The sequence below is a fragment of the Euphorbia lathyris genome, chromosome 5, assembly GCF_963576675.1.
Source record: "Euphorbia lathyris chromosome 5, ddEupLath1.1, whole genome shotgun sequence".
Classification (NCBI taxonomy): Eukaryota; Viridiplantae; Streptophyta; class Magnoliopsida; order Malpighiales; family Euphorbiaceae; genus Euphorbia; species Euphorbia lathyris.
Genome location: NC_088914.1, coordinates 50,458,720 through 50,486,176, shown reverse-complemented (window position 1 = coordinate 50,486,176; position 27,457 = coordinate 50,458,720). Strand labels below are relative to the sequence as shown.

The window sequence follows — 27,457 nt, the reverse complement described above, 5'->3', positions numbered from 1 at the left end:
AATATCACATCCCTCATACAATTACTAAAATATCCTTATCTCCTTCTTTGTGACTCCTTCCTCTATATTTCCCTTTCTCTCTCTAGGTATTCTCTGTAACTATTCTCTCTCACTCCTGTCTCTCTCTATATGAACTTTAGTCTTCCCAAATTGATCCAAATACTTCAAAAACTCAATCACATGTGCACCACTGCATCACGATAGCGTTAATGGCGGTTTATGATTTTTCAAATACTGTAAAAAAAGTATTCCAATCTCTTCTCTTCTGCGACTCGTATCGACTCGGCGGCTCTGTTGAAGAAGACGATCCTGATCCTGATAATCCGAGTGGAGCTGTTGATGATGGACTCCGTTCACCACTGTTCGGGTCGGGTCCTGAACCTCCTCCTGATGTCGATTCCATGGAAATTGACAAAGATTGAATCGGAAAATTAGAGTATTAAAGAAGAGTTTTTGTTGCCGTTGAACGTGGAAAAAGGGATTATGGAGTTCACGGCTCTAAGCAAATTCTACCGATAATCTGTGAAAAAAAAGCGATAATTGAACTGGACTGCTTTAGCCTTTAAGCTGAGCTCACGGAGTTTATTCCTGCATCCGACATATTATCAATACAGATTTTAGACTCAGTCGAACCCTAAACTCTCTTTGCAATTTCCAAAACCCGCTTCAAGCCTGTCTCTCTTTTCCTTTGACATTTCTTAGAAGTCTCCAATTTCGAATCCCGGTCATGGACCTCCAGAGAGCTATGCTTGACGAACTCATGGGTGCAGGTATTTGAAGCTTTTTCACGCATTCAGATGATTTGGAATTTTTTATTCCCACTATCTTTTTCTTATATGTTGATTGTTCTTCAAGTTCTGCTATTGGCTTGTGTCTAATTGTTGTTGATTTCTCAATGGTGAATTTTCAGATCGTAATTTAACTGACGAACGGAGAAAAGATTACTACAAGGAAATAACTTGGGAATCCAATGATAGATTAAATTTGCAGAGATAGAAAGAGAAAATGGTGGTGGCGGAGGAGAAGAGTTTAAATTTGCAGACATGTTTACTTCACGCGCATATCATTACCTATATAAATTTGGTTTATAAATGTTTGGGGTGGAGGATTTCAGGTCGTTTAATTTAGAGAGAGGGAGAGAGGACTTAGAAAGAGAAATAAAGGAGTTAGAGAGAGAAAGTATTTAGAGAGAGAGAAAGTATTTAGAGAGAATGGGAAAGATGGAGAGAAGAGTTGCAAGGAAGAAGATAAGGTTATTCTTGTAATTATACAAGAAATATGAGTATTTTTGTAATTAGATAAGTGGGTCTCACTCTTTTAAATGAGTATGATAAAGAAATGCTGATGTGGCTCGTTGACTTCGTGTTGACCGGTCACAATTACCGGCTGTACACTTTAGTGTGAGGTCACCAGAAGTTTGTAAACTTTAATGTGCAAAATTGAAGGTTGTACACCAAAGTGTGAAATAGGGTAAAAGGTTATACACCACGTATGTAATTTACCCGTTACCAGCTCCCTAAACTTGTCCATAAAAATTGATTAGCTCTCTGAACTTTGCAAGTGTCTCATCAGCTCCCTAAATTTGCTTATTCTGCAATAACTAAATACAAAAACCATAATACTAACTCGGATTAAGGTGCAAAAATACCCCTAATGTTTTGGACCAGGAGTAATTTTACCCCTAACATTGATAAATTGCGTTAATTTGAGAAATAATTCATCAAACTGTCTTCTTGTCATGAATTTTATCATCTACACTTCACATGTGCATCATTTTATCAGTAACAAATCACGAACATATGTTGGGATGTGAAAAAAAAAAGAATATACTGACTTTTGTATGAATTGGACATAAAAATTCAAAAAATTTATAAATTTGCTCTTAGCTACTAATGTTAGGGGTAAAATTGCACCATTTTAGACGTTAGGGGGTAAAATTACTCATGATTCAAAATGTTATAGGTATTTTTGCACCTTAATCCGAGTTAGTATTATGATTTTTGTATTTAGTTGTTACAGAATAAACAAGTTTAGGGAGCTGACGAGACATTTGCAAAGTTCAGGGAGCTAATAAATTTTAATGGACAAATTTAAAGAGTTGATGATACGAAATAAGCAAGTTTAGAGAGCTGGTGAGACACTTATAAAGTTGAGGAAGCCAATCTATAATTCTGAACAAGTTCAGGGAGCTGATGATGTATTAGGCCTCAAAACAAAAAAAACAAGTGAAGCAATACGACCAATCAAAAGCCAAGGATTCCCTCACAAGCCTCTCATCCAAATTACTCTAATACCCTTTGAGCAACACACTCCTCTCGCCCTATAAAAGGAACGAGACTACATTTGGCCGTTTCACTGGTTTCCCCTTTCTACTCTACATTGCTTACTCTCTCCATTTCTTCTCTCCCGCGGCTACTTTCCGGTATGGTCTTTAGGGTTTTGGTTTTTGGTTTATTGTTTTTTTCAATTCTTTTATTTATGATGTTTCTCGTTAAAAATTTCTGTTTTGATCTTTTTCGATTTAGGGTATTCCTTCAAATTTTGTTCCATGTAGTGTTTTGATTTTTTTTTTCTATTGCACCTCCCTTGCAACGATTCAGGGATTTCCTTCAAATTTTGTTCAATTTTCCTTTTTTTTTTCCCCATTCCTGTTGTTTTTTCCTTCATGTTATGTGAATAATTGTAGTATTACTGAGCCTAATTATGTTTAAAACAGGGTTTATTCACACCAATGTCTTTTGATCTCTCCAACAAAAGATTGGCTTTTGTTTGGTGTGATTTTGTGTGTATGAGCCGTGGGAGACGCTGGTGTTCGCAGAAGATATTATTTCGGCATTGGACTTGACTATCAGATTTCTTTTTTATATTTAGTTGAGCTAGACATCATAGTGATTCATTTTTTATTTTTATTTCTGTTGAAAATTTCTGATGGGTAATAAAGGGTTGCCTCCTGGATTTCGGTTTCACCCTACCGATGTTGAGCTAGTTAAGTACTACCTTAAGAGAAAAGTGCTGGGGAAGAAAATGCACTTTGAAGCTATTGCTGAGCTGGATATCTATAAGTATGCGCCATGGGATTTGCCAGATAGATCTCTTTTGAGAACTGGTGATTTGAAATGGTATTTCTTTTGCCCCCGGGAGAAGAAATATTCAAGTGGGACTAGAATGAATCGTGCTACTGATTTGGGGTTTTGGAAAACAACAGGCAAGGATAGACCTGTTCATTACAAAAATGAAGCTGTGGGAATGATAAAAACATTGGTGTTTCACAGAGGCAAAGCACCTAAAGGGGATCGAACTGATTGGGTTATGTATGAATACAGACTTGAAGAAAATGAATTGTCTACCGAGGGAGTCGCTCAAGATTCATATGTTCTTTGTTCCATATTCAAGAAGGATGGACCTGGCCCAAGAAATGGTGCTCAATATGGAGCACCGTTCAATGAAGAGGATTGGGATGATGATGATGTGGGGGAGGTGAATGGTGTACATGCAGTTTACTGTGCGGGCATATCTGAATCAATACCACCAATTAATCATAACCAACCCATTACTACAAGCTTACTATCTCCACCTGAGGCCCTACCATCAACTTCGAACTCTGTTGCTGTGGTTGCAGATGATCATGCCTCTTATTCAGAGGCACCCCAAGATTCAATTGAGAGTGATGATATTTTTACAATGCTGGCTAATTTCTCAGAGGACATCTCATTAGCACTTGCTCAAAATGAAGTTAATGAGGTGCGTAACACTGTCTGCTTTTCTAATTGACTAATCTGTCTCTAAGTGATAATCTTAATGACTTTTTCTTGACCGAACTGCATTTAGGCAGGTCTTTTAGGGAAACTTTTAGACTTCATATATTTGTCTTCTATTCTTGCAGTTCTTGAGACATCTAACTATCTTTGTTTATAACATACTCAGATCTGCATGTATTGCTATATATCATTAAAATTTGAATTAGCTTTCAAATCAAACTTTTTATTGTTACTACTAATTTCGACTGATGTAAAATAGACAAACAATTCCAAGGATTTTTTATTTTTATTTTGACGCTGGACTGAACCAAACTGAATACAAAACTGATGATTCTGCTTCCGATTCTCTAACATTCTCATTCCAAAACTCCAACCTAACTCCCCCTAGATGATTTTGTTTTTTGCATATAACATCCGTACTTTAGATTAATTGATTTTTGTATAGTTCTTTGAGCTTTATCTGCTCTTGAGAATTCTATCATCTCTTGATACTATTAAGCAGCTTGTCTTGAGATTTCCTGTTTCTTTTTCTTTTTTCTTTTAAACAGTCCTGATTTATTCACATTTTCCCTGCAATTTATATTTAATGTTTTCTCTTTGGATTGCCATTAACTTTCTAGTTGAGCAAACTAGTTCTCATAGAAACTGTTACATTTTTCTCTTTGGCTTGCCATTGAAGTATTTGTTTTTACTTTCTCAAGTTAGTTGTCATTGACAATGTTCATATCATCTCCTGTTAAATATGTTAGTTAAAGCTGGCCAAACGTTTTTTACAGAAAGCAAAATTTTGTATATTGTTAATGCTTTTTCTTGCATAACTTTTACTCTAATCAAACTATTACTTTTACATGATGTTTTACGGATTGTGATTGTGTATTTTACAGCAGGTAGATGCCCTCAATCCTAGTGAGATGGTTAATAATCACGATCACTTTGGAGAAAATGAGGCTGCTCCTTGGTCAGATGGATTTGATATTTATAAAGATTTGGGGGACCTGGGCAACCTGGTTGGATATAATGAACAAGAAGATAGCATTTCTGCATGTCATGATTTCAATTATACAATGGAAGAAATCTCGGGGATTGGTAATGGGCAGTTTTTGGAGCTAATGGATCTTGATGTCCCCTTGAATTGCGGTTCTGATGCTGGTGGATATGATAAAGTCCAATCTGATTTACATCATATTGCTAATCATAGCAGCTCTGCGGAGCTTGTATCCGGAAGTAGTGAGTTTGGAAAGGTAGGATTGGAAGCAATGTCGTCTGTTTCTGATAATTTGTTCTTTTAGGCTCCATGTGTATATGCACCTTTGCATGTCTGGTATGTACTGACAACATTTTTCTGTCAATTATATAGGGCAACAGCTTTGTTGAAACCAGCAATCTAGGTTGGTATGATTTTCAAGCTTCAGCATTGACCAACACAAGTGCTGTTTTCTGTCAGACATCCATAATGGGAAGCGAACAAACTTCAGAACCTATTAGAAGAGGTAGCTTTCATCATACCTCATGACATTCTGATGATTGGAACAGGGACTGTTATTAAAATTGTTTTGTCCAACCTTTAGAATTGTAGGCATATGACATGCTGAAGTTCCTAAGATTACTTATAGTTGTCAGAACAATGTAGCTGAATTTTTGTGAAGGAGTCTTTGATTCTGATATTTAAGTCTGCCTGTGTAGAAGGGTGATACAGGCGAGTTTTAAAATTGTGATGAAGTGAACACAAGAAAGCTGCAGGTTCTTGCTGCAGTCTGTGTTATGATAGTTTATTTATATTGGAACATTAAAGTGCTCATTGGTGTGTGGTATTTTGTTTTGTTGTTTTTCATATGTTTGGTAGGAGGAGAAGAAGAGAGAAACAGAGTGTCCAGTGAGGAAGGCTCCTCCATACATATTGTCAAGGCCGAGGTGACTCTTAGGACATGTAGGTGCACTAAAGACGCTTTGTCAGAGAAGTTGGAGGAGTCTTTATGCATCATTTATGGTGTATGCCATGCCATCTTTCAAAGCCAGGAGTACCTGAGATTTCTTATATATTCGTATGTCTTTTTGCGTAGTGATACTCAATTGGTATCATCATCTATTTATGGGTCTGGGTCTGGGTCGTCTATTCTATCATTTCAATTACTTGATCCACTTTTCTGGGTGGAGGAAGTTAAATGGATATTTACTTCATCAGTTAATAATATGTATGTATCTAAAATTTGTGATAATGTTGCTTCCTTTACTATTTGAGTTTCTCATTTATTGGATAATAATTACAGGTGAGGAATGGATGGCTGGTATACATTCATTTTACGATATGGGTTAAAATTGAGGGATTTGAATTGAAGCTTGATAACCAAATAGATCACGTAGCTAAATGAGACACAACGATGTGTAATGGAATGGAATTAACATTTAGGGGTGTTTGATTGTTTTTTTTTTTTTTTATGTTGCTGTTTGCTTTTTTTTACTTGAAAAATGAGAGTTTTAGGTGTTTGGATCTCTTATTTGCTTTTTACACTTGAAATTTTCTAACAACTTTTTACAAAATATGTATATATTATTTATTCTCTTCAATTTATATTTTTTTTTCTATTTTTTAATATAATATTTTAAGATTAACATTAATATTATTATGAATTTTCATGACTTACGGGTTTAGGGTTTAGCTTCAGTCGAAGGTGAGGAGCAGTCCTGGTGGCCAGCTCGTCGAGATTTTTAACATTTTGTGGCGAAATTTTAGACTCCCCACAAATATGTTAAAATTTGTTATCTTATTTTGTGGCGAACTGATGAATCTCCACAAATTTATTATTTTTAGTGGTGAAAAATATTTCCCCATAATTTTTTCCCTACAAAAAGTCATCTTTCTTGTAGTGTCTTCAGTGATGCTCAGTTTTTATCTTGTCCGATCAAATGTGATCCTAAACTGAGAATCCCTGAAAATTTTAATAAAATCTCACAAAAATTCCATTAAATTTTTTATTGAAAATAACATAAAACTTTTATTGAAAATAACATGAAATTTGATAGAAATTAAATAAATGCTACAAAAGTTGATAAAATAAAGATTAAAACTAATAAATTAAAATAAAAAGATAAACTCTAAAGTTTATCCCTTGAGCCAACTAATAAGAAAATCGAGCAATATTTGGAAATCGAAACGTTTAGTTATTACGGTAACATATTACTCGTAAAAAAGTTAAATGTATAAGAAAAAAAAAAAAGTACGTATATTAATACTTCAATCAATGAAAAATACATTCTGATTAGTTTGATTCTATTACAATTTATTTTTGGTACTTTTTTTAATATTATAAAAAAAGTTCTGTAATTTCTTAATATTTAAAAACATTTTCTGTAACTATAATTTTTAAATAATTTTAGAATATTTAGAAAATAAAAAATAATTATTCACCTAAAAATTAAATAAAATTTAGAAAAATGTAGAAAAATTACAAAATGAAGTCTCCCAAAAAATGGAGGTCGAAAATCTTCCCACATACAACACATGCGCTAGGTGGCATTGTATTATTGGATCACAAAATACACATTAACAGCGGATCAACAACTACACGAACATAGCGCGCATCAAACCAATGATTGGCACGTCGCTTGTGAAGATTGTGTGTGGGACCCACGCGTCGTCTTACAAGAAGTTTTTTTTTCGATGTAGGATATTTAGGTGCTTCTTCTGTTACGTCGGTGAGATCTATTTGTCAAATCGACGAGTAGGAAATTAAATTTGCACTTCACTTGCCCTCTGTTGTGATTGAAACAATAATACCTGCAACATTTTGTGATTTCAATCTCTTTTTTAACATACAAGAGTCTCATAACACATTTTTTATGCATAATTATTTGCAACATACATATTAATTATATGCAAGTCAAGAACATCGGTTAATTATACAAATAAAAAACATCATTTTTTTTTATCTAAGACGTAGATCCTTCAATTAACATAACACGATATTTGATATTTGTTGCTTGCTCTGATATTAATATAAAACTATATATAATTCAAATATCAATACGAGTTATCGAAGTACCCCTTATAGGTAAAATCCCAAAATCCCGTTCTCAACGAAAGAATCAAATTATAATCCCGTATTACCAATTATACATCTCCTAATAACCGAAATATTAATCTTATAAAACTGCAATAATTCTACAAACTAAGAACAACGATAAAAGAGGGAAAGATGCGCCTCCATCTTTATTAATTATAACCCAATTAATGTTGTATTTATAAAAAAAATAAAAATTAATCTCTAATTATAGTCAAACAAGATAAAACCTTAATCAATTAAATACTAATTTGCAATCATATTAATTTAGATAAAATTAAATTTATAAAATTTATATTTTATATGATATCTTTATATTTTTTTTATCCACTTAATTAGATAAATTTAAATTTATATATTTATATGTTATTATTTTTTTATTTTTTTATCCAACCAATCAAATTTAATATTCATTTCATTTTGTTATTCTAGGAAATTAAAATTTTTTTCTTGTATAAAACATTCTAGTTTTTTAAAAAATTTAAATATTAAATTTTTATCTTAATGCTTGTATTTTTGAAAGACATTCTAATACTTATGCCTTCCAAATGAAAAAAATCTTTTTAATTAACCAATATAAATTTATTAATTTTAATTCTAAATTAATTATATTTCTAATTTGTATGAAGAATATTCGAATATGTAAAAGAAAGATGAGACTAAATAAAAACTTAAAATATGTGGTGAAGCTCTTAGCCTAGTGGTTGAGAGCTTACCTATGCCTTGGGAGGTCATGGGTTCAAATCACATCTGGGTCTGGTGGGGATTTTTCTTTCTTCTTTATTAATGTAAGCGCATTGCGCAAATTTTTTTTTTTAAAAAAAAACTTAAAATATTAAAAAGATATATTTTAATGTTTAAAATAATAATGAAATTAAAACTATGGTAGAAAGAATATGAGAGGCTAAATAAAAAACTAAATATATTTTAATATTTAAAATAATAATGCTTTTAAAAATAAAAGTAAAATTTAAATATCAAATGTGTAAATTAATTTTAAATTAAATTAATATTGATAAAGTATTAAGTAGAACAAAACCCAATAACCTTATCATATATAATATTAAAAAAAACAATTATGATATATTATTACGAATAGGAGAACTGCAAGCATGTGTAAATAAAAAATTACTTCTGTTGAGAGTGTTTTTTCCGCTAATTCATGGACCGCGGCTCGATCATCTAGGGTTCCGACGACGACGCCTCTTCAAGACCGACTCTCTCTCTCTCTCTTTTGCTCACACTTGGTGGTGGAATTAATCAGGTTTTCTCCGGTCTTGATTCGTTCTTCTATTTTTCTGTTCGAGTGTTACGCCAGCAATGGAGGAAGAGATGTACCAACTCACCATCATATAGAAGATGGTTTCGAATTCGGAATAGAAGGGGCCGATTTAGTTGGGAATGAATTTGAGTTGTGTCTCGTTGGGTCATTGATGACCAATCGGAATTTCAATTTCGATGTGTTCAAACATCATATGGCTAGCCTGTGGCGACCTGGGGAAAGGGCTTGCTATAACGGAGTTGGGGAGGAAACTCATTTTGTTCCGATTTTTTCACCCTCATGATCTCAAGTGGGTGATGGAGAATAGCCCCTGGACCTTCGACAATAATCTGCTAATCTTGCATGCTCTGAAGGTGAAGCTCCATCTAAAGTGCAGTTGACTCATTCGAATTTTTGGGTGCAGGTGTACGGGCTTACGCCTAAATTATTCTCTAAAGTGGTGGCTCAAGCTCTCGGTAATTTTGTTGGGACGTATGTAGGCTATGATCCGAAGAATAAATGGACTCATGATCAAAGCTATTTTATAATAAGGGCCAGCATTGATATCAGCAAACCTCTCTAAAAGGAAAAGAAGGTCAGAAGAGCTGGAGGAGAGTGGCTGACAGCAAAGTTTAGATTTGAAAAGCTGCCTACCTTCTGTTTCATTTGCGGCCTCATCCGTCACCTTGACAGACACTCTGAGATTTTCTTTTAAATTAGGGAGGAGGACACCATCAGAGGATGGGATGTATCTCTTAGGGCACCTGTTAGACGTATGAACTTGTTGGGGGTGGTGGGGGGTGAAAGGTGGCTGAAAAAAGATGGTGAGTCAGCCAACGGGAGCCAGGCTCAATGCTTTGAATATAAAACCAATAAAGAGAATGACAAGCAACCTCAGCTGAAGCAGAAGCACAGTTTACAACACCTAGCCCGTAATTTCGGCACTAGTATCTTCGGGACTGGACCTTCTGCGAGCACAAAGGCTGGAGAACCTCAATTGGAAGTGGGCATTGAAGTTGCTGAGGAAAGGAAGTGGAGAAGAGGGGCTGATCTACCTGAGTTAGGTCGCACAGACAATCTGATTAAAGAAATTAGCGTTCAATCAATGGAAGTGGACTCGAACTCAACGTCGGATAAAGGAACTAAGATAGGGGGCACTGAGAAATAGTTACAGTCAGTACTGAGCAATCAGAGTGGAACTCAGAAACAGCATGACAAAGTCGAATGACAGCGTCTGCCACTCGGTATGAAGATCATCGGTTGGAACTGCCAAGGCATGGGCAATGCCAAGGTGGTTCCTGTTATTCATGAGCTTGTTAGAGCTCACCGGCCCGACGTTATTTTCCTATTTGAAACTCTGGTTAATCAGGTGCGCATTGATTTTATCAGAAATAAAATTGGGTTTGAAAGTATTTTGGTTGTGCGTAGTGGTGGTGTTTGTGTGCTTTGGAAGAAGGCCAGTGATTGTAGTTTGCTTTCCTTCTCTATTAATCATATTGATTTGATAGTCCAGGATGCAAAGGTTGGTAATTGGCGCCTTACAGGTTTTTATGGGTGTCCGGAGAGAGCTAGATGAAAGGTTTCTTGGAATATTCTAAGGAACCTTACTGCCGTCTCTTCGCTCCTATGTGCTATTTTGGGAGGCTTTAACGATCTTCTGTATCACAACGACAAAAAGGGCCTCGCTGAACATCCAGAATGGTGCTTTAAGGGGTTTCGGGATACTATTTCTGATTGTGGGCTTCAGGATATTCCGCTTTCTGGCTACCCTTTCACTTGGATTAGGCATCAGGGGAAAGTTAATGAAGTACATGAGAAGCTTGATCGCTGTTTTTGTTCAGACGCTTGGGCCACGCTTTTCCTGTCATTCAGTAGCCACAATGCCTTTGCGCCCTCTTCCGATCATTCTCTAATCATTCTAGTAACAGAGATCGAGGGAAAGAGATCAACTCGGCAATTTCGATTCGAGCAGAAATGGTTGAGGGGGGATGATGTGAGAAACGTGGTAGGCTCGGCTTTGGTAAGGGATGGTTCAGAGACTATAGGGTCGACGCTGCTGGTTCTGGCGGCTGAATTAAAGCGATGGGGTAAAGGGAAATTGATGGAAGCACGTAAGTTGATTGCTGATCTTCAGGGTCGATTAGAGAGGTTGAGTGGTCAGACAGGACCAAGGGAAGCAGAGTTGTTTGAATCTACCCTGGTTGAAATCGTGCGTGTACTGCTCCAAGAGGAGGATCATTGGCGCCGATGCTCAAAGGTCTTATGGCTTCAAGATGGGGATAAAAATACCAGATTTTACCACTCCTTTGCCAATGGTAGAAGAAAATAGAACCGGTTAAACAATCTAGGGAATAAGGATGGTATGCGGATTTTTGACGAAGCTGGTATGGAAAAATTATGAAAGAGTATTTTGAGAACTTATTTTCTAAGAGCAACAGTGACTGGGGAACTGTGGTGGATTGTGTTCAAAATCGGGTCTCGGAGGGGGATAACCGCCATCTTCTCAGGCCATTCACTAAAGATGAGTTCAAGATTGCACTTTTTGAAATGCACCCTGAGAAAGCACCAGGGCCAGATGGATTTAATCCAAGATTCTACCAGCACTTCTAGGAGTTAATTGGTGATGACATCTTTGCTGCAAGGTCTTCATGGTTGGAGCAAGATATGCTCCCTGATGGCCTAAACAATACTATTATTACCCTGATACCTAAATGTGATAACCATGCCGACATGACTGAGCTAAGACCGATTTCACTATGCAATGTGCTCTACAAAATTATATCAAAGGCACTGGCCAATCGGCTTAAATCTAATTTGTCTTCATCTATTTCTGAGAATCAATCAGTGTTCATCAAAGGGAGGGCGATTCATGGTAATGTTCTGATTGCCATTGAGTTGATCCACAACATTAACAACAACAACTACAAAAAATTAGGCAATGTTTCCCTCAAGGTGGATATGAGTAAAGCTTATGACAGGGTATATTGGAATTATCTTCAAGCAATGATGCTGAAGCTGGGATTTGATGAGAAATGGGTTAAATTGATTATGATGTATGTTACCTCTGTTCAGTATATAGTCAGAATAAATGACAGTCTGGTTGGACCTATCAACCCTAAACGTGGATTAAGACAGGGAGATCCTCTATCCCCGTATCTCTTTCTTATTTGTGTGGAGGGGCTGACTGCGCTAATGTTTGAGGCAGAGGCTAGAGGCGCAATTCATGGCTGTAGAGTTAATAAAAGGGCACTGTCAATTTCACATTTGTTGTTTGCTGATGATGCTTTTCTCTTTTTTCAAGCCACTATCGAAGAAGTTATGGTCCTTAAAAACTTGTTCCTCAGTTATGAAAAGGCGTTGGGCCAGGCCATCAATTTCAATAAGTCAGGCATTATGTTTAGCCAGAATGTGGTCGGCAATTTTGGAAGTGAATAACCCGTTGAATACTGCCAAATATTTTGGTTTACCTTCGCTGATAAGTAGAACTAAGAAGGCTATTTTTGCTCACTTTCCGGATAGGCTGTGGCGCCAGTTGCCAAGGTGGAGGGGTAAAGGTATCTCTAAGGCCAGATGCTGGTCAAGCGATACCCATTTATTTCATAAGTGTTTTTCTGCTCCGTGTGTCTACTGCAGATGAGTTACAGAAAATGCTTAACTCATTCTGGTGGGGTAATAAGAAGTCAGTGGAGAAAGGCATCAACTCGATGTCGTGGGATCGACTGTGCGCACCTAAAGTGTTTGGGGGGCTCAGTTTCAGGAATTTTACGGCTTTCAATTTAGCAATGCTGGGAAAACGGGGGTGGTGACTGTTCTCCAATCCGTCTTCACTAGTTAGTAAACTTTTCAAAGCAAAATATTATCCTAGAGGGGATTTCCTGGGAGCCGCGTTAGGGCATTCACCCAGTTTTATCTGGCGAAGTATCTGGAGCTCTCAGATTGTTATTAAAGAAGGAATTAGATGGAAAGCTGGAGATGGCACAAGCGCGAATGTATGGGGGGATAGATGGTTTCGGGATACGAAGAATGGCTATATCCAAACTCCGAGGATTGAGGGGCTTGAAAACTTGAAGGCGTGCGACCTGTTTATCCCTAATTCACGCAAGTGGGACTTTGAATTGCTAGAAGAGTTGTTTGAGAACAGAGATATCGAAGAGATGAATAAACTGCCCCCGCGCTCCCTTCAATATAAGGATTGCATTTGGCAGGCACATCCCTCGGGCAGGGGGGAATACAGTATGGGGGCACTGGGGGCAGTTGCCCCCACTGATATTTGTATTTTTTTTAAAACCCAGGTATTAATTTTGAAGTTTTAGAGCTTTGCCCCCGTCATCTATGGAGATTTAAGGTTTACTGGTTCTATAATTGAGGATGAAGAATGATTTTAAATTTAATATTTTATTTTTATTTTTTTTAATTCTGTTTTAAATCAAAACAACGTCGTTTTATTTAATTAGAACTACGTCGTTTTGTTTACAATAAAAAAAATAAATAAAAAGTAAATATTTAAATGTAAAACTAGATAGGTCCTAAAACAAACCATCAGTCTCTCTTACTCTCTTTAATCTCTTTAGTTCTTCTTCCTCAATTTCTCTTTCTTCTCAAGTCTAAATTCAAATCTTTAATCCTAACTAAGATTAAATCAAAATCGGTAGTCAATCCCTCCATAGTTGGATCGTTGATTGTTGGTCTCGCACTCCATCTCCGATCTTTACCTCTCTGCTTTGGTGTTTTTTTGCTCCTACTTGAATTTTGATTTTATATTTCTGATACTATTTTACTTGAACTTGAGCTTTGATCTCTCGTTTTCTATAATTATTAATTTTTTGGATAAAAATTATTTTAGTTGTATTGTTTGCCCCCATGGGGGAGAAATCCTGGATTCACCCATGCCCTCGGATAGATATACAATGAAGAGTGCATATCGAGTGGCTACATCGCTCGAGGGCGGTGATAGGCATCATGTGGAGGGATCATGGAGTATCGTATGGCTTGCGAAAGTGCCTGCTAAGATTCGTTACTTTGCGTGGCAACTCGCTAGAGGATGCCTCCCGACGCGAGTTAAATTGCAATTTAGAGGAATCCAAGTTTCTACCTGCTGTGCACTGTGCAATGAGCCTTGGGAAGACGATTGGCACATCTTTATTGAGTGCAATGTGGCACAGCGGGTGCGGCAGAGGGCTAACTTGCTGGAGCAGATCACGAGATCAGCAAACGCATCTGTTAACATATCTGATTGGTTTTGCAGGTTACTAAAATCTTTAAATGCAGCAGCTGTGGACGGATTTCTAATGCGAGCATGGAGCATTTGACGAGCCAGGAATAAGCGAATATGGTAACACGAAGTTACCCCGCTAGAACAGATATCTGCTAGTGATGATAGAATGCAGAATGACTGGTTAAGCGCCCAGCAATTAAAGCGACAGACACATGCGGCTTTAACTATGCAAGACGACGTACCCTGTTATTCATGGCACACTCCTATTGCGGGTAGATTATCTTGCTGTGTTGACGCGGCATCATTCGAAGACAGCAGAGTTGCAAGCAATGGGGTTGCAGTTCGTGACCAAGAAGGATGATTGCTTTACGGCTTTCACGAGAAAATGAATTTACTTCCCAACAACTAGAGAAGGAGAGACCATAACATTATTAGCAGCAATGAAATGAAATGGCTTAATTCCCTAACTTTTCAGTGTTACCTTTGAATCTGATGCAAAACAAGTTATCTGAGACTATTCATACAAATGCTACAGACGACGAAGGGCTAATTACTCAGTTAAATGAATTAGATGACAAGCTAATGGATTGGCTCATGCATTAGCACGATTTTCCTATTCCACATTCTTTCATTCTTTATCACTTGTCCCACATTCTTTCATTCTTTTTATTTCTATCGATTTGTTATACTCTTACCATATTTAATATATTTCTTATTTTATTTATTATTCCTTATTTTATTTATTATTTGTTGAATCTGATTGGACAATTAAATTAAGATTGTGAAGTTAATTATGAATATGTAAAGTGTATTGTTAAATTAAAAAGATTTGGTAATTGTTTGATAAGTGTATAAAAAAGAAAATATTATAGTAGAAGTAGAAGAGCAATATTGAATGTGGAATGAAGTTGGGTGTTGATTGTTATACAGAATTTGTACATGAATTAGCAAAGGCTAAAAAGGCGCCGATAGTATTTCTCTTAGACGTGCAGAAGCAGCAGCAGCATGATGATGATGATGATGCCAATCTTCCTCTAAATCAATTGTTCTACTTGCAGCTTTTGCGACACTTACAACCGGTTCTAAACCCTGCAATGCAAACCAATTAATCTCCTTGTTTCCTTTATTAAAACAAAGAAAGTACAAAGAAAATACCTGAGTGAATATGGAGACAGCTTCTTCAACGCTCCTTGTATTCATCACATCCATGGCAGCCTCCTGCACCCCATCACATCACATTAATCTAATCATCTAATCATATGCTGCATATATACTATTAGTGTAGGGTACGTACCCTTGCATTATCTATTTGATCAACTGGTAGAGTTCTTGGCTCTGTTTCTATCGATGACTTTCTATCAATTCTCATCACTCTCTCCATTCTTATATTTCTTATTCACTATTATCCTCTATATATATACACATAAGTTAGATAGCTATTTCCACCACGTGTCGACCCAGGGCTTATGGGATTTCACACGTCTTTTCCCACCTCCATATTTATTCTAAAAATGGAAAAGGTCATCCTCAAACATTGGGAGACTTACGTGTACCAATCATAAACAGACACCACTATTATAACAACTCGTGGATTCAGATATATTATGCCAAATTGTCACTACTTTACCGGTGCTCCAGATGTCGACACCTCATCCCACTCACACTTACGTTACGTGTAATAATCTACAACTTCTTCCGGATACATTTACAATGCCTCCATTAATTTAATCAAATATAAATTCATCAATTATATACATTTAACAAATGACTTACTACTTACTCATCTTAATCTCTATCATCTTTCAATTTCTTTTTTATTGCATAATTAATTCCCTTTATTTTTTATACATTAATCTGTTCAAAAGATGATGAATCTTTAGGTTAACTGTACAACATGTAAAGGAAGTTATGTTATTATCTAAGTCACCTTATTAAAGATGTCCAGTAAAAAATTAGATATAGGGGTATTTGATTGCTCATTTTCATACTTTAATTTGTATTTTTATTTCAAAATGGAGAGTTTTAGGTGTTTGGTTAGTAATTTTTTATTTGCCTTTTGCATCTGAAAAGCAACATTAGGTATTTAGTTAGTGGCCTCTTGTTTGCCTTTTATATCCAAAAAACAGTCTTTTACAAAAGTAGAGATTTTCTGCTTTTTGGAAAAACAGTTTTTCCCAACAGCAAACAACAAACAACAAATTGTAACAACAAACAGTAGGTAAAACAAACAGATCCATAATATCATGAATTGAAAATCTTTTTATAAAAAAAACTACCATAGATGATTTCAACCTTTGTCTCCAACTTCATTAATTAGATTGAATTATATTTAATTATAAAATCCAACTTGACTAATATATAATAAAAAGTACAATTTTTTATATTCATTCAAAATGGAAAATTTACAAAACTAACACAATGGTAGATTCATTTACATTTTTGGACATATTTCAAGACATTCTACCAAACTATACACTTATAATCCATGTTTTTCTAAAATACACTTAGGCCCTGTTTGTTTAGGGGAAAATATTCTACAGGAAAATATTTTCACAATTTTCTGGTGTTTGTTTGGGCAGAAAAATAAGTCAAAGAAAAATAGGTGGTAAGTCAATGGAAAAGGAAGGAAGAAATAAGGAAAATGTTTTACCCTTTTCAAAAGGGTAAAACATTTTCCCCAAAACATACGCGTTTAGAGAAAAATTAGGAAACCGTTAAAAAACGTAAAAATAGGAAACATGAAAAACATGAATAACGTGAAAACGTTACAAAACACAATAATATGAAAAAACCCCGCAAAAAACATGAAAATATGAACAAATACGAAAAATACAAAAACGCAAAAAAAAAACACTTGAAAAAGCACAAAACATGAACAACGCGAAAAAGTGACAAAACACGAAATATACAAAAACGTGAAAAATACAAAAAAACACGAAAAATGCTAAAACACACAAACGTGACAATACGTGAAAAACATGAAAAGACGAAAAATGCAAACAAAACACGAAAAACGTAAAAAACACGAAAACATGAAAAACGTGAATAACACGAAAAAGTAACAAAATGCAAAAAAAAAAAGGGAAAACCCGAAAAAACCGAAAAAATAAATGTGAAAACACGAAAAATGAAGAAAAAATGAAAAAAAAAACACAATAACGTTAATAACACGAGAAAACGTACAATTTATAGTAATAGATTTGAGGGTAATATCGTCTTTTGAAAGAAAAATTATATATTCTATTCTATCTTATTCCACCAACCGAACATAGGAATAATTATTCCTAAGGAATTTCTATTCCATCTTTTGTTATTCTATTCTTTTGGAATAATTATTCTATTCCATTACATTCCATTCTGCGAACCAAACGGCACCTTACAGTTTATGTGTGTTTTTTATGCTTAATTTGTGCTTAATACATGTGAATCTCTTTTTTGTATTTTATATATACAATTGAAAATAAAAAATACAGAAAATCTATATTTAGTGGTTGGAAAATATTTTCCAGTGTTGTTGCTAAACACAGGGAAATATTTATTTTCCTGCATAATATTTTCCCTACATAAAATTTTCCAGAACACAATATTTCCCCCCAAACAAACGGGGCCTTAGTGTATATATAAATTAAAAAAAAATTAATCGATGCGCTTACATTATAAAGAAGAAAGAAAAATCTCCACCAGACCCGGATGTGATTCAAACCCATGACCTCCCAAGACATAGGTAAGCTCTCAACCACTAGGCTAAGAGCTTCACCACCACTTAGTATATATATAACTAATAACAAAACTAGAGATATTAATAAGCTATGGTGCCGGTGGTAATGAGTTTCACCGGGCTCTCCGTCATCTTGTCTCTGTGTTTAAACCCAGTATGTTCGCTCTCCTTGAAACAAGGCTGCCTACAACCCGTGCAGAGGAGCTTAGGCGAAAAATTAACTTCACAAATGTGGATGTCATCGACACTGATGGTTTCCGAGGGGGTATATGGCTCTTCTGGAACTCTGATTTGGTGACGGTTTCTGTTATTTCCATGGATAAGCAATTTTTGCATACGGAAGTTACCCTGAATAATGGCTCCCCAAGCAGGGTATCCTGCCTTGTCTCTTTCATTTATGTCCGGCCCCAACTTTCCTTTAAAAGGGATTTTATGGCTCACCTTCTTAACATGAAGACCACGATTAACACACCCTGGGTCCTTATCGGGGACTTTAACTGTATCAGAAGCCCTACGGAGAAGTTTGGTGGCGTTCCGGGGGTGGTGGATAGATGCAATTTGTTTGCAAAGTGGATAAATGACATGGAACTTGTGGATTTGGGGTTTGTTGGCCCTCCGTATACCTGGTTCAGGGGGAGTATTGTCCACACTAGAATTGCTTGTAGGCTTGACCGAGCCCTGTGTAACACGCAATTCCGCAACCTGTTCAGTGAAGCTACCCTCCGCCATCTGCCAAGGAACAAATCGGATCATGCTCCTATCCTCCTTGATCTTAAGCTCATGGCTGCTGGCCCTGCTGCGAAACCTTTTAGATTTGAAGCTGCCTGGATGCTCCACGCCACTTTCAACGTCTTCTTCCATGCTAACTGGAATACTGATTCAGATCTTATGAGCAGCCTGAAAGGTATCGTCCCGGACCTGAACCGCTGGAACAAAGCTGTGTTTGGTAATATTAACTATAGGAAGCAGCGCATCTACAGTCGCTTATCTGGGGTCCAGCGGTGCGTCGCAACTCGTCCGACTAGAGGCCTTCTACGGCTTGAAAGGAAGCTCCTAAAGGAACTCTCTGATATCCTTCTGCAAGAGGAAACGTTGTGGTTTCAAAAATCAAGGATAAAATGGCTCTGTGCAGGTGACTTGAACACTACTTTCTTCCACACAACCACAGTCATCAGGAGAAGAAGAAATAAAATTGAAGGCCTCAGGAACAATGAAGGGGCTTGGATTTGGGGTAAGGACTTGGTTAAAAGGCATGTGGAATTGTATTTTTCAGCTCTGTACACTGAAGATAATCAGCACCGCCCTCTCCTCCACACTAATGTTTGCTTTCCATCTCATCCGGATGGGAGGAGGGTCTTGGGGGAAAGAAGTATCACTGAGAAAGAAATCCGGACAGCCTTGTTTGACATGGGACAGTTCAAGGCGCCGGGCCCGGATGGCTTCCAAGCCCACTTCTACCAACGCCTCTGGCCGACTGTCGGGCATCAGGTGGTCACCGCTATCCAACAGATTTTTGATTCAGGAACCCTGCCGCCAGACTGGAACAGTACTTTCCTCACAATTATCCCCAAAGTCGACAATCCGGAGTCAATCTCCCAGTTCCGCCCAATCAGCCTCTGTAATGTGACGTATAAAATTGTGACCAAATGCATTGTGAATCTTATCAAACCGACAGATCAGTTGTGAGTCCGACTCAAAGTAGTTTCGTCCCTGGAAGACAAATTGCGGACAATATCATCCTGTTACAGGAAACTATTCACACTTTGAAGAAGAAGAAAGGAAGATGTGGTGCTATGATTTTGAATGACAATAACGTTAATAACACGAGAAAACGTACAATTTATAGTAATAGATTTGAGGGTAATATTGTCTTTTGAATGAAAAATTATATATTCTATTCTATCTTATTCCACCAACCGAACATAGGAATAGTTATTCCTAAGGAATTTCTATTCCATCTTTTGTTATTCTATTCTTTTGGAATAATTATTCTATTCCATTACATTCCATTCTGCGAACCAAACGACACCTTACAGTTTATGTGTGTTTTTTATGTTTAATTTGTGCTTAATACATGTGAATCTCTTTTTTGTATTTTATATATACAATTGAAAATAAAAAATACAGAAAATCTATATTTAGTGGTTGGAAAATATTTTCCAGTGTTGTTGCTAAACACAGGGAAATATTTATTTTCCTGCATAATATTTTCCCTACATAAAATTTTCCAGAACACAATATTTCCCCCCAAACAAATGGGGCCTTAGTGTATATATATTAAAAAAAAATTACGCGATGCGCTTACATTATAAAGAAGAAAGAAAAATCCCCACCAGACTCGGATGTGATTCAAACCCATGACCTCCCAAGACATAGGTAAGCTCTCAACCACTAGGCTAAGAGCTTCACCACCACTTAGTATATATATAACTAATAACAAAACTAGAGATATTAATAAGCTATGGTACTTCACAAACTATTCGATCTCGGCTCAAGTTCAGGATTAATTTAAGATATTCACGAGTCAAATCGAACTTCTTTACATTATATTATATTATATTATATATATATATATATATATTCAAATAAAATAAATAATGAAAAAAGTATAATTATCTTAAATTGACCATAAAAAAAGACATTCACTTTGTTTTTGGATAAAAAAAAGTAGGGTAAATTATAAAACTCTTCCAATTGAGAGGCTCATTTGTATATTTATACTTTTAGTATATATAACAACTCAACCAATTTTTTCACTCCACTTCTCATCATTTGTAATCCAACTTCAATTTTATACATGAATCCAATATCCAAACTCTTCATGTATTTGTTGATTTTATACATAAATTCCTTTGAATGTGTTGGTTTTATGTATTTTAAATTAGTTTGTACCTTTATCGAATGATATTTAGAGTTTTTTTTATAAAACTCCATCTTGGGAGTGCTAATTCAACATCTCTATCCTGATTATGGTGGCTCTAATGGTCAGAGAAGCCTGATCCCTAACTCCACCGTGATTGAGAGAAAAATGTTAAGTCAGACATGTGATAGTAAGATATTGGTGAGCACCAACAATTTGATTATACAAATCACCTGTCGATAAAAATGTGCCAAGATCAAGATCGTTGGAGAGGTTGGCTGTTATGGCCAATGGAATGAGACAATACTTACATGTGACCATGTTATTTCGTACTTGGATATCGACAATATATTTCGTTTGGTAGAGGTAGATTCCCTTGGATGTGTACTAAACTTCCAGCCTTAGAAAATAGGCCACACTACCAAATTTTTCAAAAGAAAATTCATGTCCAATCTTGACAACGACTTGATTAATAAGAGTAGTATTAGGAATATGCTAAGGTTATAAGAAAACTAATATTTCAAAGGAATTGTTTCAAGCGAGTGAAGCACTCTTAACGGATCTGTTTGAGATCAGGTAAGGATTTCTATAGCAAGCACACATGATTATGATTAGGATAGTTCTAATCAGTGTTCTAAAAATCGATCGAGATATAATTTTTAGAATACTGTTTCGATTTCCTCAAGTCGATTTGTCGATTTATGGCCCTTAAGTAAAGCGGCTTCCAAAGGGCCCTAGAACGTCATTTTTAAAATTTTGGCTATTTAATTTTATGACAATTTTTTCAATTTGAAATAAATTATTCCCTCCGTTTCATATTACATGTCTTTTTAGAGAATTGTATAGAAATTAAGGATATTACAAAAAAGACATTGTTGCCTCTTATTTATTGATTCCAATATTTATTTATTCTATAACAAGTCCATTATTCTAATTAATTTCCGTAAATCCGCGTTTAATAGCAGAAAAAAAGACGACTTAACATGTACTGATCATATAAAATGATATGTAATATGAAACAAAAAAGAATCTCTAGAAAGACATGTAATATGAAACGGAGGTAGTATTAAATAACAAAAAACTAAAAAAAATACCTAAAACTATCAAATGTTATTTTTTGACACATTTTATTATTAATGTTAATTTGTTGGTACATTTTTTAAGGATATTAATGTAACAAATATTAAAAAATATATATTTTCTATTTTCAATATTTTATTTTATTATTTACAATTTTAGAGCAACTCTAATGGCGTGTTGGATGGACTAATTTGCAATTTTAAATAATTGTTCAAGACCCTCCAACCATTAGAAGCCATCTCAAGTAGGTCTCCCGTTTCAAACAAGTCGTCCAAACTGGCGACTCGTTGGAGATAAAAAAAAACTGCGCCCAAGTTAGATTATTTTAATGTTTTTTTTTGAAGAATTATTTTAATGATTTGTAGTTTTATTTCCGGATAAATATCAATTGAGTGAAATTATATATTTTTAATGCTTTGTCTCCTCTCAACTGGATTAATTTGATTTCGTAGTGTTTCTCAGATATTCCTATCAAATGGTAATTTTTTCACACAACCCATCAACTTTTTATTTTTTATATGAAAACAAACCATCAATTTATTTATTTGCTATATATACATATTTAACAAATATTGTTTCAATTGAAATAATTGTATAAATAATAAATATTATTTCTATTAATTAATAACTTTTATTCCATTAATAGTTTTTATTCAATTAATTACTATTTGTTGGAACTGGAACTCGGAAAACAGGAACAGACTGAACAAAAATAAATGGGCAGAGTCACGGACAATGTCGCTTTCTTTAAGACGTTCGCGGAACTGCCGGAAAATTACAAACAGTATGAACTCTGGTCGCCTCCAGGATAAAACAGCCCTCTGTAAATACGATTTTGTATTGCACCGTACAAGAATCGTTTCTGCCTACACTCTCAATTTGCTCAGTTTCGAAATACAGAAAGAATGAAAATAATTGTGTGTTTTGAATGGCAGTCTCACACCACCTATTTATACAAAAAAAAAATAGAGTTGTTGGAGCTCTGATTTACAGGAGAGAAAGTGGGAGAGAAAACAGGGGAAGGTGGTGAGACTGAGTGGTCAACCAAGAGGTAGGTCCTCACCCTTTCACAAAAGTGGGTACCCCTTGGGGCACACCCCAAGCATGTGAGGACCTCCTTTATAAGTATCTCCACCAAGTGCTTTGAAAGTAATGTGTGATACTTTTCACTTGAAAAACTTAAAGGCATGGGCTTATTTCATAAATTATAATTGGGTCAAGCCCAACACTATTGAATCAATTATTTTGTTAATAAATTATAGGCTTAAAGCACTATTTGGTCTCTGATCTATCCAGAATTTTGTTATTTAGCCCATGACCTATTATTTGGTCACATTTGGCCCCTGATCTATCCCAAATTGGTGAACTTTCACCCAATTTGGATTCAAACTTAACCAAATCATTATCTCATTGATAAGTAACAATATTTTGACACTTGAACTTAATAGATTTTAGTTTAGGATTTGTTTTTTGTTTTTTTATTTTTTTAATCTAATTAATTATTTCCACATAATGTGGAAAAAAAACTTTAAGAAATATCATGTTTCAAGTTTAAGTGTCAAAATATCGTTACTTATCAATAAGATAACGATTCCGTTAAGTATTCATACAAATTGGGTGAAATTTCACCAAATGGAATAGATTTAGGGCCAAATGTGACAAAATAATAGGTCAGAGGCCAAATGACACAATTTTGGATAGGTCAATGGCCAAATAATGCTTTAAGCCTAAATTATATTAGTTTTATGTTGTAAATTCTCAAAATACCGAAAATACAAACTCTCAAATTTCAATGCCAAATAATTTTAAAAAAGACGATGTTATGTAATCAACCACCTTCAGAAAAAATTAATCGTGTTAGGCAGGGAAAAAACGATTTTGGCTTCGCGAAATGAGGATTAGCGAAGCATGCGAATGTAAATGTGCAGGGAAAGATGTGATTTTACTTCGCTAATCGATGTTTTCGCCAAGTATGCGAGGTCTGAAACGTGACAATCTACGTCGCATATCGATGCTTTCGTGAAGTCTGCGAAGGAAATCATGAACTTTTCTACTCGCAGACTTCGCGAACTAATCGATTCACGAAGTAGATCGTCACATTTCAGGCTCTTTCTCTTCGCAGATCTTCGCGAAATCATCGACTACGCGAAGTATATTCATGAAAAAACAGCAGATACTTACATTTTTCGCGCCTTTCACCCTTAAAAGCGACAATAACAATATGATAAACTGGGGAAAACGATGGAAATAACGTAGAATAACCATTTTTTTTATGGTAACAAGAAGAAAGAAACCAAATAACGAGCAGGAACAGGAAAATAAAGAACTATGGCTTCGTTTTCTAGGATTAGGAAGTTGCAGAATCAAGAGATGAAGAGAGGAAAAATAGAAATTCATTGTAATTTGGCGAAATGTGTGCAGATTTCGTGGAATTTAAAAGAAGAAATGAAGATCAAAAGTCTTCAAATCATTAATGGGGGGAGCTAACATTTTGCGTAACCAAGGAGAATGGGGAGCGGCCGTTCGCGTTGTGGGAAGTGGGAAGGTTAGGGGTGTTATGGGAAAGTCATACAAAATCAGTCTAGATATGTAGTAGGTTGAGTAAATGAATTAAATATGTAAATGAGCCTCCCATTTGACCTAATTTTGTAATTTTCCCTAAAAATTTTGACACTACATTAAAGAGTGGGGAGAGATTAAAAAGATCCAAAACATAGACATTAGAAAGAAAGACTAATTGATAAGAAATCATTCAAACTTATATTTGTAACAGGAATAGGATGGTGTGTTATAAAACTGAGAAAGAAAGAAACAGCTTCTGTCAGCCATTCAAAATAGCTTCATCTATCTATCTATCTATCAGTTGGCTTTAATCGTCGTGTTGTTAATGGGACTAAATGGAACAAAATATTAAAAATATTTGCTTTACACGCATAAAAATTTGATGTTGTACTCTTTGCTGGTCAAGTAATGTGGCAACTTTCTAACTAAAGATGGTCATAAATCACAAAGAGAGATGTTGCCACTTTCTAATATCTACTACATGGTTAATCTACATTATTCAATTGAGATCATTTCAGAATCTCTTAAACCTAACATTTTTCAGTAGAAAATAACATCTGCTCTGCATCACCTTGACTCAATGGCATGAGTTTCTGAGCCTCTTAAAAATGATCGACGCCACCAGATCTGGAATGCTTTGCTAAGATTCGGGCATTCCGAACCGTTCTTCGAGAAACACCTAAACCATTCCATAAACAATGCATACTGCTGCTTCAAAGGAAGAGTTAAAAGTGTTTGCCCAAGAGCTTCTTCCAATGCCTTCATGTCCAGACCCTTTTTGCATCTCTGCAGCCAACCAAAATCTGATAGCATTGGCTGAAACCATGCCTGGAGAAGCCCTGCTCTCACTTCTGCACCGCAATGGAGCTTTCTGGTTCCCATTGCAATGAATAGAGCTGCAGAAACTCGGCTAACCTCATATCTTACCATCGGAGAAGCAGTCTCATGCATTTTAATCAGTTGCCCTTGATCAGCCCACATATCCACAAATTCCTCACACATCTGCCGATCTATAAGTATTTCTAGCAACCAATTGATGTTATCGACCTGTCTATAGATGCGTTCAACCAAAGGTTTACATGTTTCTCTTTTTCCAACTCTTTCTTTAGATGGAGTTTCAGAGGCCTCTTCCAGTAGGGAGACTAGAGAAGTTAGACAGGACTTACAAACAACATAGAGATCCTCTTTGTTTAGTTCAGGTTGTTGTTCTTTCTCATAGACAGAGCTTTGGCACAGAAGACCTTTAACTAGGGACTTCAATTCATTTCTGGCATTGTTATCTGTAGAGGTGGTGATAGACCAAACAAGCTGTCTTGATAAGTTTTGCTGAGAACCTGAGGAGTTACGCAAGTAGAGCCTTGCCAGAATTTCTTGAGTTGCTGAGTCATCAAATTTAAAAACTGAGAAAAGTAGCCTCAGTTTTTCCTCTTCTTCCTCGGTCCAAGGAACAGCCTCAAGGTATTTCAAACACGAAGATACACCTTTGTTAAACATGATGCTAACTGATACCTACAACAGATTTAGCAGAAGAATTCATGGACAACAAACAGAAGCTAAGCTACATATGATTTCACAATTGGATTTTTGTACTAGATTGCAATCTAAATGGAGCATACTGCTAAACTAAATCTTCATTGTTACCCTAATAATAAGATAAAGTACATAGCCTGCTACTGCATTCCCCTAAAACATGCCCATATACAACTATAGAACACAAAATCACCAGATAATATAAAAGATAAAAATAAATCACTAACCTCAAGTATATCAATGGCTCTATAGACCCCGATTTTTAGAAGTCTTTTAGTAACGTCATCCTCAAACATCAGGTCAATGGTGTCCCTAAAAACCCCCAAATTTTCTACATCAGGCACATGTATTCTGCACACCTTCAACGAATTACTCGTTGAACCCAGTCCTTTTCGATATTCTGAAATCAACCCAGCGAAAATTTCAGAATTTGCAAGCAGAACCTCGGAGCTCGTTTCCAGTACCAAAGCTCCTCCCTTCTTTCCCCTCAAGTTGAGTCTCACATCGAAAACGCCCCCACACTGCTCCGACACTGAAACCGACTCCGATAAAGACACCTCATTCATGCCCCGAAAAGATTCGGATCTTGATTTGGAAACAGACTCAACGACTGGAGTCAAGATATCTTGAATGGGATTGGCAGTAGGATCGGAGTCAATGGGTGAAACCCGACCGGGGGAAAGGATCCGGCGGGGATCGATCCTACCCACAATGTTTAAGCCGGATTTAGAACTGAGGGGTGAGTTAGGGAAGGAGTTAGAAATGAGTTTGACGACAGATTCAGACTTTTTATGAGGGTTTTTAGCAATAATTACAGGGTTCTCAGGGCTAGGAGGATGGCCAGTTAAGGAACAACACCATGAAAACTTTCGAGGCTGAGAAATAGGGTCCCGGCGGCCGGCATCTGCCATGATTGAAATGCTAAAGAAAGAACGGAGGGAGCATAGGGTAAGGAAAAGAGAGAGAAGAAGAGTAACATTGCAAGGGAAGAGATTCTTTATAATAATTGAAGACAAAAGTTGTGTTTGGTTTTGGTTGATTACTTTCTTGGAAATCGTGATCGTCCATTTTCTTTCTTTAAAGCTTATTCCGTTATGTTAGTTTTGTTCTTTACAATTACAAGGTGTAGTACGTCTTATTATCCATTTTCTTCATCCCACTTATCAATGTTGCAACTTACTACTATTTCTCTGCAGATTAATATACAACTCATATAGAATATGAAAATAAAATATATGTATTTTTTAAACATGTCTGAAATTGATTCGACTTATTAACGTTAGAGTAAAATTGTATCATTTTATTACTCTTTGATATAGGGATACCAATTACTTTTTAACAATAAGCAAATCACCCAAGAAGGAAGAAAACAATCAGACATGGAGTCGGAGACCGACGAACCCTCTCTGATACCT

General features: G+C 35.8%; 2 protein-coding genes across 5 annotated transcripts; one reads left to right on the top strand and one right to left on the bottom strand.

Annotated features, from left to right (window-relative positions):
* Nucleotides 1-2,306: 2,306 nt before the first annotated feature.
* LOC136229374 (NAC domain-containing protein 82-like) lies at nt 2,307-6,284 on the top strand. 4 transcript variants are annotated; one of them, XM_066018116.1, is made up of 5 exons: nt 2,307-2,422; nt 2,717-3,741; nt 4,643-4,999; nt 5,116-5,248; nt 6,026-6,284. In XM_066018116.1, the coding sequence occupies exons 2-5, from the start codon at nt 2,929-2,931 to the stop codon at nt 6,070-6,072; spliced, it is 1,350 nt and encodes a 449-aa protein (XP_065874188.1). In that variant the 5' UTR covers nt 2,307-2,422; nt 2,717-2,928; the 3' UTR covers nt 6,073-6,284. The 4 variants fall into 4 exon arrangements, with proteins under 4 accessions (XP_065874188.1, XP_065874187.1, XP_065874186.1 ...); XM_066018115.1 differs by lacking the exon at nt 6,026-6,284 and adding an exon at nt 5,602-6,019 and having other exon boundaries at nt 4,646-4,999; XM_066018114.1 differs by lacking the exon at nt 6,026-6,284 and adding an exon at nt 5,602-6,019.
* Nucleotides 6,285-24,850: 18,566 nt separating this feature from the next.
* LOC136230073 (BTB/POZ domain-containing protein At2g13690) lies at nt 24,851-27,050 on the bottom strand. Its single transcript, XM_066019008.1, has 2 exons — nt 26,270-27,050; nt 24,851-26,021 (listed from the first exon to the last, which is right to left on the bottom strand). The coding sequence occupies exons 1-2, from the start codon at nt 26,951-26,953 to the stop codon at nt 25,080-25,082; spliced, it is 1,626 nt and encodes a 541-aa protein (XP_065875080.1). The 5' UTR covers nt 26,954-27,050; the 3' UTR covers nt 24,851-25,079.
* Nucleotides 27,051-27,457: the final 407 nt, after the last annotated feature.

What these genes read in the sequence shown, in the direction of transcription:
- LOC136229374 (XM_066018114.1), top strand. Translation starts at nt 2,929, where the DNA reads ATGGGTAATAAAGGGTTGCCTCCTGGATTTCGGTTTCACCCTACCGAT. An exon ending in GAAGTAGTGAGTTTGGAAAG is followed by an intron (nt 5,000 to 5,115) that starts GTAGGATTGGAA and finishes TCAATTATATAG; the next exon opens with GGCAACAGCTTTGTTGAAAC. An exon ending in TTCAGAACCTATTAGAAGAG is followed by an intron (nt 5,249 to 5,601) that starts GTAGCTTTCATC and finishes TATGTTTGGTAG; the next exon opens with GAGGAGAAGAAGAGAGAAAC.
- LOC136230073 (XM_066019008.1), bottom strand. Translation starts at nt 26,953, where the DNA reads ATGGCAGATGCCGGCCGCCGGGACCCTATTTCTCAGCCTCGAAAGTTT. An exon ending in GAGCCATTGATATACTTGAG is followed by an intron (nt 26,022 to 26,269) that starts GTTAGTGATTTA and finishes AATCTGTTGTAG; the next exon opens with GTATCAGTTAGCATCATGTT.